Source organism: Oncorhynchus keta, unplaced genomic scaffold (genome assembly GCF_023373465.1).
Source record: "Oncorhynchus keta strain PuntledgeMale-10-30-2019 unplaced genomic scaffold, Oket_V2 Un_contig_833_pilon_pilon, whole genome shotgun sequence".
NCBI lineage: Eukaryota > Metazoa > Chordata > Actinopteri > Salmoniformes > Salmonidae > Oncorhynchus > Oncorhynchus keta.
This window is the reverse complement of record NW_026289992.1, coordinates 262,997-275,525: the sequence shown is the minus strand read 5'-3', so window position 1 is coordinate 275,525 and position 12,529 is coordinate 262,997. Positions and strand designations below refer to the sequence as shown.

The 12,529-nt window shown below is 42.9% G+C and overlaps 1 protein-coding gene and 1 long non-coding RNA gene across 2 annotated transcripts in view; both read left to right on the top strand.

Moving 5' to 3' along the window:
* The window catches only part of dapk2b (death-associated protein kinase 2b), a 74,746-nt gene extending 63,520 nt beyond the window's left edge, over positions 1-11,226 (top strand). Inside the window, exons 9-11 of the mRNA XM_052512423.1 lie at positions 479-568; positions 754-837; positions 6,372-11,226. Of these exons, the coding sequence (XP_052368383.1) occupies positions 479-568; positions 754-837; positions 6,372-6,452 (255 nt within the window). The 3' untranslated portion in view covers positions 6,453-11,226. The remainder of the gene's footprint in view (positions 1-478; positions 569-753; positions 838-6,371) is intronic.
* On the top strand, positions 3,047-4,711 carry LOC127926793 (uncharacterized). Its single transcript, XR_008125094.1, has 6 exons — positions 3,047-3,359; positions 3,536-3,601; positions 3,723-3,788; positions 4,295-4,470; positions 4,559-4,657; positions 4,691-4,711. It is a non-coding gene; the product is annotated as an uncharacterized LOC127926793 (long non-coding RNA).
* Positions 11,227-12,529: the final 1,303 nt, after the last annotated feature.

The window sequence follows — 12,529 nt, the reverse complement described above, 5'->3', positions numbered from 1 at the left end:
ATTAAGAAGACCCATTCTTCCCCACTGTGTTTGGGTTAGTACTCATTTTTAGAATGGCCATTTTCTTCACCGCTATGTTGTTCTGAAATATTAACCCAGAAATACTGGACATGTTGAACTCTTATCATGGTGGTGAATTGGACTCACATTATTCTGGTCTTGTCCCCCTCTTCGTCTCGGTTTTCTCCGGTCTTGAATCGGACACAACACTGTTGCTTGCCATAGATTTCCTAGGTATAGATCCCTGTCTTTAACCGTTGTCCCCCCCTGCAGCCGTTGGACTCCAGACATAACAAACTGACCCTAGCCCCCCGACACATAAACTACTGCAGCATAAATACTGGAGGCTGAGACAGGAGGGGTCAGGAGACACTGTGGCCCCATCCGATGACACCCCCGGACAGGGCCAAAAGGGAAAGATAGGATTTCCTAGGTATAGATCCCTGTCTTTAACCGCGTGTGTTGTCCCCCCCTGCAGCCGTTGGACTCCAGACAGGCCCTGGTAAAGAGACAGTCTGTGGTCAACCTGGAGAACTTCAGGAGACAATACGCCCGACGCAGGTGGAAGGTAAAACAGACCTCACACGGCAATAGGAGTGTATGGAAAGAAACCTTTTGGGGAATTCATTTATGGACTTGGTTGCTCTCCTAATCACAACTGTGTGTCTGCCTCGGGGCCTACATTCCCTCCCAGCCTGGTTTGATTTGTGTAGATGGAGCCTCTTATCACTCTGAACTCTCCCCCCTCTACAGCTTTCCTTCAGAATTGTGTCTCTCTGTAACCATTTGACTCGTATGATGAAGAAAGGTCATCCCAAGCTGGCAGCCCAGGACGAGGTACGTACAATAGGAGCTCACAGTCTAGTCCACAGGAGGCTGGTGGCACCTTAATTGGGGAGGACAGGCTCGTGGTAATGACTGGATCGGAAATGAGTGGAATGGTGTCAAAAATATCAGACACTGTTTGATGCCGTTCCATTTGCTCCGTTCCAGCCATTATTATGAGCCGTCCTCCCCTCAGCAGCCTCTACATGTAGATAGTCATCTTATCCAGGGTCCTTCATCAGACGCTCTTATCCAGAGTCCTTCATCAGACGCTCTTATCCAGAGTCCTTCATCAGACGCTCTTATCCAGAGTCCTTCATCAGACGCTCTTATCCAGAGTCCTTCATCAGACGCTCTTATCCAGAGTCCTTCATCAGACGCTCTTATCCAGAGTCCTTCATCAGACGCTCTTATCCAGAGTCCTTCATCAGACGCTCTTATCCAGAGTCCTTCATCAGACGCTCTTATCCAGGGTCCTTCATCAGACGCTCTTATCCAGAGTCCTTCATCAGACGCTCTTATCCAGAGTCCTTCATCAGACGCTCTTATCCAGGGTCCTTCATCAGACGCTCTTATCCAGAGTCCTTCATCAGACGCTCTTATCCAGAGTCCTTCATCAGACGCTCTTATCCAGAGTCCTTCATCAGACGCTCTTATCCAGAGTCCTTCATCAGACGCTCTTATCCAGAGTCCTTCATCAGACGCTCTTATCCAGAGTCCTTCATCAGACGCTCTTATCCAGAGTCCTTCATCAGACGCTCTTATCCAGAGTCCTTCATCAGACGCTCTTATCCAGGGTCCTTCATCAGACGCTCTTATCCAGAGTCCTTCATCAGACGCTCTTATCCAGGGTCCTTCATCAGACGCTCTTATCCAGAGTCCTTCATCAGACGCTCTTATCCAGAGTCCTTCATCAGACGCTCTTATCCAGAGTCCTTCATCAGACGCTCTTATCCAGAGTCCTTCATCAGACGCTCTTATCCAGAGTCCTTCATCAGACGCTCTTATCCAGAGTCCTTCATCAGACGCTCTTATCCAGAGTCCTTCATCAGACGCTCTTATCCAGAGTCCTTCATCAGACGTTCTTATCCAGAGTCCTTCATCAGACGCTCTTATCCAGAGTCCTTCATCAGACGCTCTTATCCAGAGTCCTTCATCAGACGCTCTTATCCAGAGTCCTTCATCAGACGCTCTTATCCAGAGTCCTTCATCAGACGCTCTTATCCAGAGTCCTTCATCAGACGCTCATATCCAGAGTCCTTCATCAGACGCTCTTATCCAGAGTCCTTCATCAGACGCTCTTATCCAGAGTCCTTCATCAGACGCTCTTATCCAGAGTCCTTCATCAGACGCTCTTATCCAGAGTCCTTCATCAGACGCTCTTATCCAGAGTCCTTCATCAGACGCTCTTATCCAGAGTCCTTCATCAGACGCTCTTATCCAGAGTCCTTCATCAGACGCTCTTATCCAGAGTCCTTCATCAGACGCTCTTATCCAGAGTCCTTCATCAGACGCTCTTATCCAGATGCTCTTATCTAAAGAGTTAAGTTTGATGTTTTTCTACATTAGCTATCACTGGTAGCAGCAGGTCTATGGGTTAACTAGATCAGTTCTATGGGTTAACTAGATCAGATCTACATCAGGTCTATGGGTTAACTAGATCAGATCTACATCAGGTCTATGGGTTAACTAGATCAGTTCTATGGGTTAACTAGATCAGTTCTACAGCAGGTCTATGGGTTAACTAGATCAGATCTACAGCTGGTCTATGGGTTAACTAGATCAGTTCTACAGCAGGTCTATGGGTTAACTAGATCAGATCTACAGCTGGTCTATGGGTTAACTAGATCAGATCTACATCAGGTCTATGGGTTAACTAGATCAGATCTACATCAGGACTATGGGTTAACTAGATCAGATCTACAGCTGGTCTATGGGTTAACTAGATCAGGTCTATGGGTTAACTAGATCAGATCTACATCAGGTCTATGGGTTATCGAGATCAGATCTACGGGTTAACTAGATCAGATCTACATCAGGTCTATGGGTTAACTAGATCAGATCTACAGCAGGTGTATGGGTTAACTAGATCAGATCTACAGCTGGTCTATGGGTTAACTAGATCAGATCTACAGCAGGTCTATGGGTTAACTAGATCAGATCTACATCAGGTCTATGGGTTAACTAGATCAGGTCTATGGGTTAACTAGATCAGGTCTATGGGTTAACTAGATCAGATCTACAGCTGGTCTATGGGTTAACTAGATCAGGTCTATGGGTTAACTAGATCAGGTCTATGGGTTAACTAGATCAGATCTACAGCAGGTCTATGGGTTAACTAGATCAGATCTACATCAGGTCTATGGGTTAACTAGATCAGGTCTATGGGTTAACTAGATCAGATCTACAGCAGGTCTATGGGTTAACTAGATCAGATCTACAGCAGGTCTACGGGTTAACTAGATCAGATCTACATCAGGTCTATGGGTTAACTAGATCAGGTCTATGGGTTAACTAGATCAGATCTACATCAGGTCTATGGGTTAACTAGATCAGATCTACATCAGGTCTATGGGTTAACTAGATCAGTTATATGGGTTAACTAGATCAGTTCTACAGCAGGTCTATGGGTTAACTAGATCAGGTCTATGGGTTAACTAGATCAGATCTACATCAGGTCTATGGGTTAACTAGATCAGATCTACATCAGGTCTATGGGTTAACTAGATCAGATCTACAGCAGGTCTATGGGTTAACTAGATCAGATCTACAGCAGGTCTATGGGTTAACTAGATCAGATCTACGGGTTAACTAGATCAGATCTACAGCTGGTCTATGGGGTAACTAGATCAGATCTACAGCAGGTCTATGGGTTAACTAGATCAGATCTACATCAGGTCTATGGGTTAACTAGATCAGATCTACAGCAGGTCTATGGGTTAACTAGATCAGATCTACAGCTGGTCTATGGGTTAACTAGATCAGTTCTACAGCAGGTCTATGGGTTAACTAGATCAGATCTACAGCTGGTCTATGGGTTAACTAGATCAGATCTACATCAGGTCTATGGGTTAACTAGATCAGATCTACATCAGGACTATGGGTTAACTAGATCAGATCTACAGCTGGTCTATGGGTTAACTAGATCAGGTCTATGGGTTAACTAGATCAGATCTACATCAGGTCTATGGGTTATCGAGATCAGATCTACGGGTTAACTAGATCAGATCTACATCAGGTCTATGGGTTAACTAGATCAGATCTACAGAAGGTGTATGGGTTAACTAGATCAGATCTACAGCTGGTCTATGGGTTAACTAGATCAGATCTACAGCAGGTCTATGGGTTAACTAGATCAGATCTACATCAGGTCTATGGGTTAACTAGATCAGGTCTATGGGTTAACTAGATCAGGTCAATGGGTTAACTAGATCAGATCTACAGCTGGTCTATGGGTTAACTAGATCAGGTCTATGGGTTAACTAGATCAGGTCTATGGGTTAACTAGATCAGATCTACAGCAGGTCTATGGGTTAACTAGATCAGATCTACATCAGGTCTATGGGTTAACTAGATCAGGTCTATGGGTTAACTAGATCAGATCTACAGCAGGTCTATGGGTTAACTAGATCAGATCTACAGCAGGTCTACGGGTTAACTAGATCAGATCTACATCAGGTCTATGGGTTAACTAGATCAGGTCTATGGGTTAACTAGATCAGATCTACATCAGGTCTATGGGTTAACTAGATCAGATCTACAGCAGGTCTATGGGTTAACTAGATCAGATCTACAGCAGGTCTATGGGTTAACTAGATCAGATCTACAGCAGGTCTATGTGTTAACTAGATCAGATCTACAGCAGGTCTATGGGTTAACTAGATCAGATCTACATCAGGTCTATGGGTTAACTAGATCAGATCTACAGCAGGTCTATGCGTTAACTAGATCAGATCTACAGCAGGTCTATGGGTTAACTAGATCAGATCTACAGCAGGTCTATGGGTTAACTAGATCAGGTCTATGGGTTAACTAGATCAGATCTACAGCAGGTCTATGGGTTATCGAGATCAGATCTACAGCAGGTCTATGGGTTAACTAGATCAGATCTACAGCAGGTCTATGGGTTAACTAGATCAGATCTACAGCTGGTCTATGGGTTAACTAGATCAGGTCTATGGGTTAACTAGATCAGATCTACAGCAGGTCTATGGGTTATCGAGATCAGATCTACAGCAGGTCTATGGGACTGGCAGCATGATTCTATTACAGTGTTTAGTACAGTATGTGTTGTTAGCAGTATACAGGAGGCAACAGTACAGTCCCTGTGAAAGGTGTTATAAATATGCCGCCTGGGTACTGTCACGGTGGTGCTTCTGTTTTCCACAGAAACGTTATTCTGTTAGTTCTCAAACTAAAATAAGTAATACATAATTAACTCTGTTGATGGTTGCACGCACGCAGTACATTCAGTTGTTTTGGGAACAGAAGTGTGACTGTTTGTGTGACAGACAGTGATGGCATTCTCTGAATGCAAAATAAACCGTATGCTGCAAATTGAGGCATGTTGTTGAGTGGTAAGGGTGGTGCACAACAGTTGTTTCTGGCTCAGGGTAAGGTTACAGCTCAGGTTAAGGTTACAGCTCGAGTTAAGGGTTTGCAGCTCAGGTTAAGGTTTGCAGCTCGTGTTAAGAGTTGCAGCTCAGGGTAAAGTTTGCAGCTCAGGTTAAGGTTTGCAGCTCAGGTTTGCAGCTCAGGTTAAGGTTTGCAGCTCGGGTTTGCAGCTCAGGTTAAGGTTTGCAGCTCGGGATTGCTGCTCAGGTTAAGGTTTGCAGCTCGGGTTAAGGTTTGCAGCTCAGATTAAGGTTTGCAGCTCAGTTTAAGGTTTGCAGCTCAGATTAAGGTTTGCAGCTCGGGTTAAGGTTTGCAGCTCGGATTAAGGTTTGCAGCTCAGGTTTGCAGCTCAGGTTAAGGTTTGCATCTCAGGTTAAGGTTTGCAGCTCAGGTTTGTAGCTCGGGTTTGCAGCTCAGGTTAAGGTTACAGCTCAGGTTAAGGTTTGCAGCTCAGGTTAAGGTCACAGCTCAGGTTAAGGTTTGCAGCTCAGGTTAAGGTTACAGCTCAGGTTAAGGTTTGCAGCTCAGGTTTGCAGCTCATGTTAAGGTTTGCAGCTCAGGTTTGCAGCTCAGGTTAAGGTTTGCAGCTCAGGTTTGCAGCTCAGGTTAAGGTTTGCAGCCCGGGTTAAGGTTAGCAGCTCGGGTTAAGGTTTGCAGCTCAGGTTAAGGTTTGCAGCTTGGGTTTGCAGCTCAGGTTAAGGTTTGCAGCTCAGGTTAAGGTTTGCAGCTCAGGTTAAGGTTTGCAGCTCAGGTTTGCAGCTCAGGTTTGCAGCTCAGGTTAAGGTTTGCAGCTCGGGTTTGCAGCTCAGGTTAAGGTTTGCAGCTCAGGTTAAGGTTTGCAGCTCAGGTGTGCAGCTCAGGTTAAGGTTTGCAGCTCCTTGTAAGGTTTGCAGCTCGGGTTAATAAGGTCTGTTGTTTTATCATACTTCCAGAGGGACTGTGAGAGCGACCAGGAGACGGAGATGATCATGAAGAAAAGACCCAGAACCAGGAAGAGAAGCAACACTTCCTGAAACCTGCCTATCTTTTCTGATTTGTTGAATGTGTGTCTGTAGCACACATGATTGGTCCAAAAGCAGCCACAGAGACTAATTCAAAAACTGCTGTCCATACAATGTCTTTTATATGTTGCACAGCATTCTAAAAACACATTTTCTGGGGCGATAGATGAAACGCGTTGATAGTGTTTCCTATGGAGGGATTTCAGCGCCAACAGAAATGGTTTGAATCCCTGCCTTCTGTAAAGCTATCTAGATTGTAGAAATGTACATGTGATAGGGGACAGGTTACACGGTACAGGTTAGGGTTACAGGTTAGGATAGGGGACAGGATAGGGTACAGGTTAGGATAGGGTACAGGTTAGAGTTACAGGTTAGGGTTACAGGGGACAGGTTACACGGTACAGGTTAGGGTTAGGGTTAGGGTACTGGTTAGGGTTATAGTGGACAGGTTAGGGTTACAGGTTAGGATAGGAGACAGGTTAGGGTTACAGTGGACAGGTTAGGGTTACAGTGGACAGGTTAGGGTTACAGTGGACAGGTTAGGGTTACAGTGGACAGGTTAGGGTTATAGTGGACAGGTTAGGGTTAGGGTTACAGTGGACAGGTTAGGGTTACAGTGGACAGGTTAGGGTTAGGGTTACAGTGGACAGGTTAGGGTTATAGTGGACAGGTTAGGGTTACAGGTTAGGATAGGGGACAGGTTAGGGTTACAGTGGACAGGTTAGGGTTACAGTGGACAGGTTAGGGTTACAGTGGACAGGTTAGGTTTACAGTGGACAGGTTAGGGTTACAGTGGACAGGTTAGGGTTACAGTGGACAGGTTAGGGTTACAGTGAACAGGTTAGGGTTACAGTGGACAGGTTAGGGTTACAGTGGACAGGTTAGGGTTAGGGTTACAGTGGACAGGTTAGGGTTACAGTGGACAGGTTAGGGTTAGGGTTATAGTGGACAGGTTAGGGTTACAGTGGACAGGTTAGGGTATATGTTGGGGTGCAGGTTAGGGTTACAGTGGACAGGTTAGGGTATATGTTGGGGTGCAGGATAGGGTACAGGTTAGGGTACAGGTTAGATTTAGGGTACAGGTTAGGGTTACAGTGGAAACAAAGAGGACAGCTCACAGATAATTTAATGTTGTTATCCAATTGTCTTAAATAACCAACTTCCTCATTCTGCTGTTGTCCTTGTAAATGAACAACCTCCTCATTCTGCTCTTGTCCTCATTCTGCTGTTGTCCTCATAAGAGACTAACTTCCTCATTCTGCTGTTGACCTCATAAGAGACTAACTTCCTCATTCTGCTGTTGTACTCATTTTGCTCTTGTCCTCATTCTGCTGTTGTCCTCATCAATTAACAACTTCCTCATTCTGCTCTTGTCCTCATTCTGCTGTTGTCCTCATAAGAGAATAACTTCCTCATTCTGCTGTTGTCCTCATAAGTGACTAACTTCCTCATTCTGCTGTTGTCCTCATAAGAGACTAACTTCCTCATTCTGCTGTTGACCTCATAAGAGACTAACTTCCTCATTCTGCTGTTGTACTCATTTTGCTCTTGTCCTCATTCTGCTGTTGTCCTCATCAATTAACAACTTCCTCATTCTGCTCTTGTCCTCATTCTGCTGTTGTCCTCATAAGAGAATAACTTCCTCATTCTGCTGTTGTCCTCATAAGTGACTAACTTCCTCATTCTGCTGTTGTCCTCATAAATGAACAACCTCCTCATTCTGCTGTTGTCCTCATAAGAGACTACCTTCCTCATTCTGCTGTTGACGTCATAAGAGACTAACTTCCTCATTCTGCTGTTTCCCTCATTCTGCTGTTGTCCTCATTCTGCTGTTGTCCTCATAAGAGACTAACTTCCTCATTCTGCTGTTGTCCTCATAAGAGACTAACTTCCTCATTCTGCTGTTGTCCTCATAAGAGACTAACTTCCTCATTCTGCTGTTGTCCTCATTCTGCTGTTGTCCTCATAAGAGACTAACTTCCTCATTCTGCTGTTGACCTCATAAGGGCCTAACTTCCTCATTCTGCTGTTGACCTCATAAGTGACTAACTTCCTCATTCTGCTGTTGACCTCATAAGTGACTAACTTCCTCATTCTGCTGTTGTCCTCATAAATGAACAACCTCCTCATTCTGCTCTTGTCCTCATTCTGCTGTTGACCTCATAAGTGACTAACTTCCTCATTCTGCTGTTGACCTCATAAGTGACTAACTTCCTCATTCTGCTGTTGTCCTCATAAATGAACAACCTCCTCATTCTGCTCTTGTCCTCATTCTGCTGTTGACCTCATAAGTGACTAACTTCCTCATTCTGCTGTTGACCTCATAAGTGACTAACTTCCTCATTCTGCTGTTGACCTCATAAGTGACTAACTTCCCCATTCTGCTGTTGTCCTCATAAATGAACAACCTCCTCATTCTGCTCTTGTCCTCATTCTGCTGTTGACCTCATAAGTGACTAACTTCCTCATTCTGCTGTTGACCTCATAAGTGACTAACTTCCTCATTCTGCTGTTGTCCTCATAAATGAACAACCTCCTCATTCTGCTCTTGTCCTCATTCTGCTGTTGACCTCATAAGTGACGAACTTCCTCATTCTGCTGTTGACCTCATAAGTGACTAACTTCCTCATTCTGCTGTTGTCCTCATAAATGAACAACCTCCTCATTCTGCTCTTGTCCTCATTCTGCTGTTGACCTCATAAGTGACTAACTTCCTCATTCTGCTGTTGTCCTCATAAATGAACAACCTCCTCATTCTGCTGTTGTCCTCATTGTGCTCTTGTCCTCATTCTGCTGTTGTCCTCATTCTGCTGTTGTCCTCATTGTGCTCTTGTCCTCATTCTGCTGTTGTCCTCATTCTGCTGTTGTCCTCATTCTGCTGTTGTACTCATTTTGCTCTTGTCCTCATTCTGCTGGTGTCCTCATCAATGAACAACTTCCTCATTCTGCTGTTGTCCTCATAAGAGCCTAACTTCCTCATTCTGCTGTTGACCTCATAAGAGACTAACTTCCTCATTCTGCTGTTGACCTCATAAGTGCCTAACTTCCTCATTCTGCTGTTGACCTCATAAATGAACAACCTCCTCATTCTGCTGTTGTCCTCATTCTGCTGTTGACCTCATAAGAGACTAACTTCCTCATTCTGCTGTTGACCTCATAAGAGACTACCTTCCTCATTCTGCTTTTGTCCTCATTCTGCTTTTGTCCTCATAAGAGATGAACTTCCTCATTCTGCTGTTGTCCTCATAAGAGACTACCTTCCTCATTCTGCTTTTGTCCTCATTCTGCTGTTGTCCTCATTCTGCTTTTGTCCTCATAAGAGACTAACTTCCTCATTCTGCTTTTGTCCTCATAAGAGATGAACTTCCTCATTCTGCTGTTGTCCTCATAAGAGACTAACTTCCTCATTCTGCTGTTGTCCTCATTCTGCTGTTGTCCTCATTCTGCTTTTGTCCTCATTCAGCTTTTGTCCTCATTCTGCTGTTGTCCTCATTCAGCTTTTGTCCTCATTCTGATTTTGTCCTCATTCTGCTGTTGTCCTCATAAGAGACTACCTTCCTCATTCTGCTGTTGTCCTCATTCTGCTGTTGTCCTCATTCTGCTGTTGTCCTCATAATAGACTAACTTCCTCATTCTGCTGTTGCCCTCATTCTGCTGTTGTCCTCATAAGTGACTAACTTCCCCATTCTGCTGTTGTCCTCATAAGTGACTAACTTCCTCATTCTGCTGTTGTCCTCATAAGTGACTAACTTCCTCATTCTGCTGTTGCCCTCATTCTGCTGTTGTCCTCATAAGAGACTAACTTCCTCATTCTGCTGTTGTCCTCATTCTGCTGTTGTCCTCATAAGTGACTAACTTCCTCATTCTCATATGTGAACAACCTCTTCATTCGCATGTACTGTACATCTAATAAACAGAGTTAGTAAAGATTTGTATTATCTCTCTTGAAAACTGGCCTTACTTTGTATGACTGAAATGTTCAAGTTTTGATATATTTTATTATATTAATGAAATGGGGATTTTGTGTCTTAAGTGGGTCGTGCATGCTGACCACACCGCTCACATTGCGGAATAAATGTACACATGCATGTTAATCAATAATTACATCCAAACTGCTTGCGCACGTCAACGTCTGCATAGCCAGGCGCTGAAATAGAACCAAGTTCTATTTGTGATGCTGAATGCGCTGCAAGTCCCGCCTCTCCCATCTCCTCACTGGTTGTTAGGAACATCTACCCACTTGGGTGATTGAAAGCGACCGAGGTCCACACTCCAGTCCAGTTGGTGGTGGTAATGCACCTTAAAGCTGGTTGCCAACCGTCATATTAAAGTCCACAGAAGAAAAGTGAAGGAGGAGAGATGACTGGACACTAACTTCCCCTTTTATCTGTGGGTTAACTGTCAGAGGAGAGAACATTAACAAATATCTACAAAGATCCAGGAAAAAAAATGGACCTTGTGTATTTCAAGTCAAATAACAACCCAGTGTTAATTTGATCCCAGGACAAATGAACTCGCTAAATGTCCATGAATGTTTCACGTGTTTCGACCTGTCCCAAATGAATATAATTCGTTCAGAGTTCGTTTGGATATTTCAACCTGCGTGTCCTGATTGTGTCTGGTGTCGTTGGACAAAATCAACATGCGTGCAATGTGCACGTGGATGCAAGCGTGTGCCCGGTCTCGTCAGCATGTTCGTTCTTGTGATTCAATGCTGGAGGCCATGCTGTTCAACAAAAAGGATGTATTTGTTTAAAAGATAAAAAATAAACTTTGTTAAAAAGAAGTCAGCAATGTGTGTTAATGCTTTTTATAGGTCTTGTTAGACCACATGCTTAGTCTGTTTGTAGTTCTAGTGATTCATTCTGTATCTACAGTAGTTCTATCTCTTCATTCTGTAGTTCTATCTATTCATTCTGTATCTACACTAGTTCTATCTATTCATTCTGTATCTACAGTAGTTCTATCTCTTCATTCTGTAGTTCTATCTATTCATTCTGTATCTACAGTACAGTAGTTATATCTATTCATTCTGTATCTACAGTACAGTAGTTCTATCTATTCATTCTGTATCTACACTAGTTCTATCTATTCATTCTGTATCTACAGTAGTTCTAACTATTCATTCTGTATCTACACTAGTTCTATCTATTCATTCTGTATCTACAGTAGTTCTATCTCTTCATTCTGTATCTACACTAGTTCTATCTATTCATTCTGTATCTACAGTAGTTCTATCTATTCATTCTGTATCTACACTAGTTCTATCTCTTCATTCTGTATCTACGCTAGTTCTATCTATTCATTCTGTATCTACAGTAGTTCTATCTCTTCATTCTGTATCTACTCTAGTTCTATCTCTTCATTCTGTATCTACAATAGTTATATCTATTCATTCTGTATCTACAGTACAGTAGTTCTATCTATTAATTCTGTATCTACAGTACAGTAGTTCTATCTATTAATTCTGTATCTACAGTAGTTATATCTATTCATTCTGTATCTACAGTACAGTAGTTCTATCTATTAATTCTGTATCTACAGTACAGTAGTTATATCTATTCATTCTGTATCTACAGTACAGTAGTTATATATATTCATTCTGTATCTACAGTAGTTCTATCTATTAATTATGTATCTACAGTAGTTCTGTCTATTCATTCTGTATCTACAGTACTGTAGTTCTGTCTATTCATTCTGTATCTACAGTACTGTAGTTCTGTCTATTCATTCTGTATCTACAGTACTGTAGTTCTGTCTATTCATTCTTTATCTACAGTACTGTAGTTATATCTATTCATTCTGTATCTACAGTACAGTACTTATATATGTTCATTCTGTCTACAGTACAGTAGGTCTATCTGTTCATTATGTATCTACAGTACAGTAGTTATATCTATTCATTCTGTATCTACAGTACAGTAGTTCTGTCTATTCATTCTGTATCTACAGTACTGTAGTTCTGACTATTCATTCTGTATCTACAGTACAGTAGTTCTATCTATTAATTCTGGATCTACAGTAGTTCTATCTATTCATTCTGTATCTACAGTACAGTAGTTCTATCTATTAATTCTGTATCTACAGTA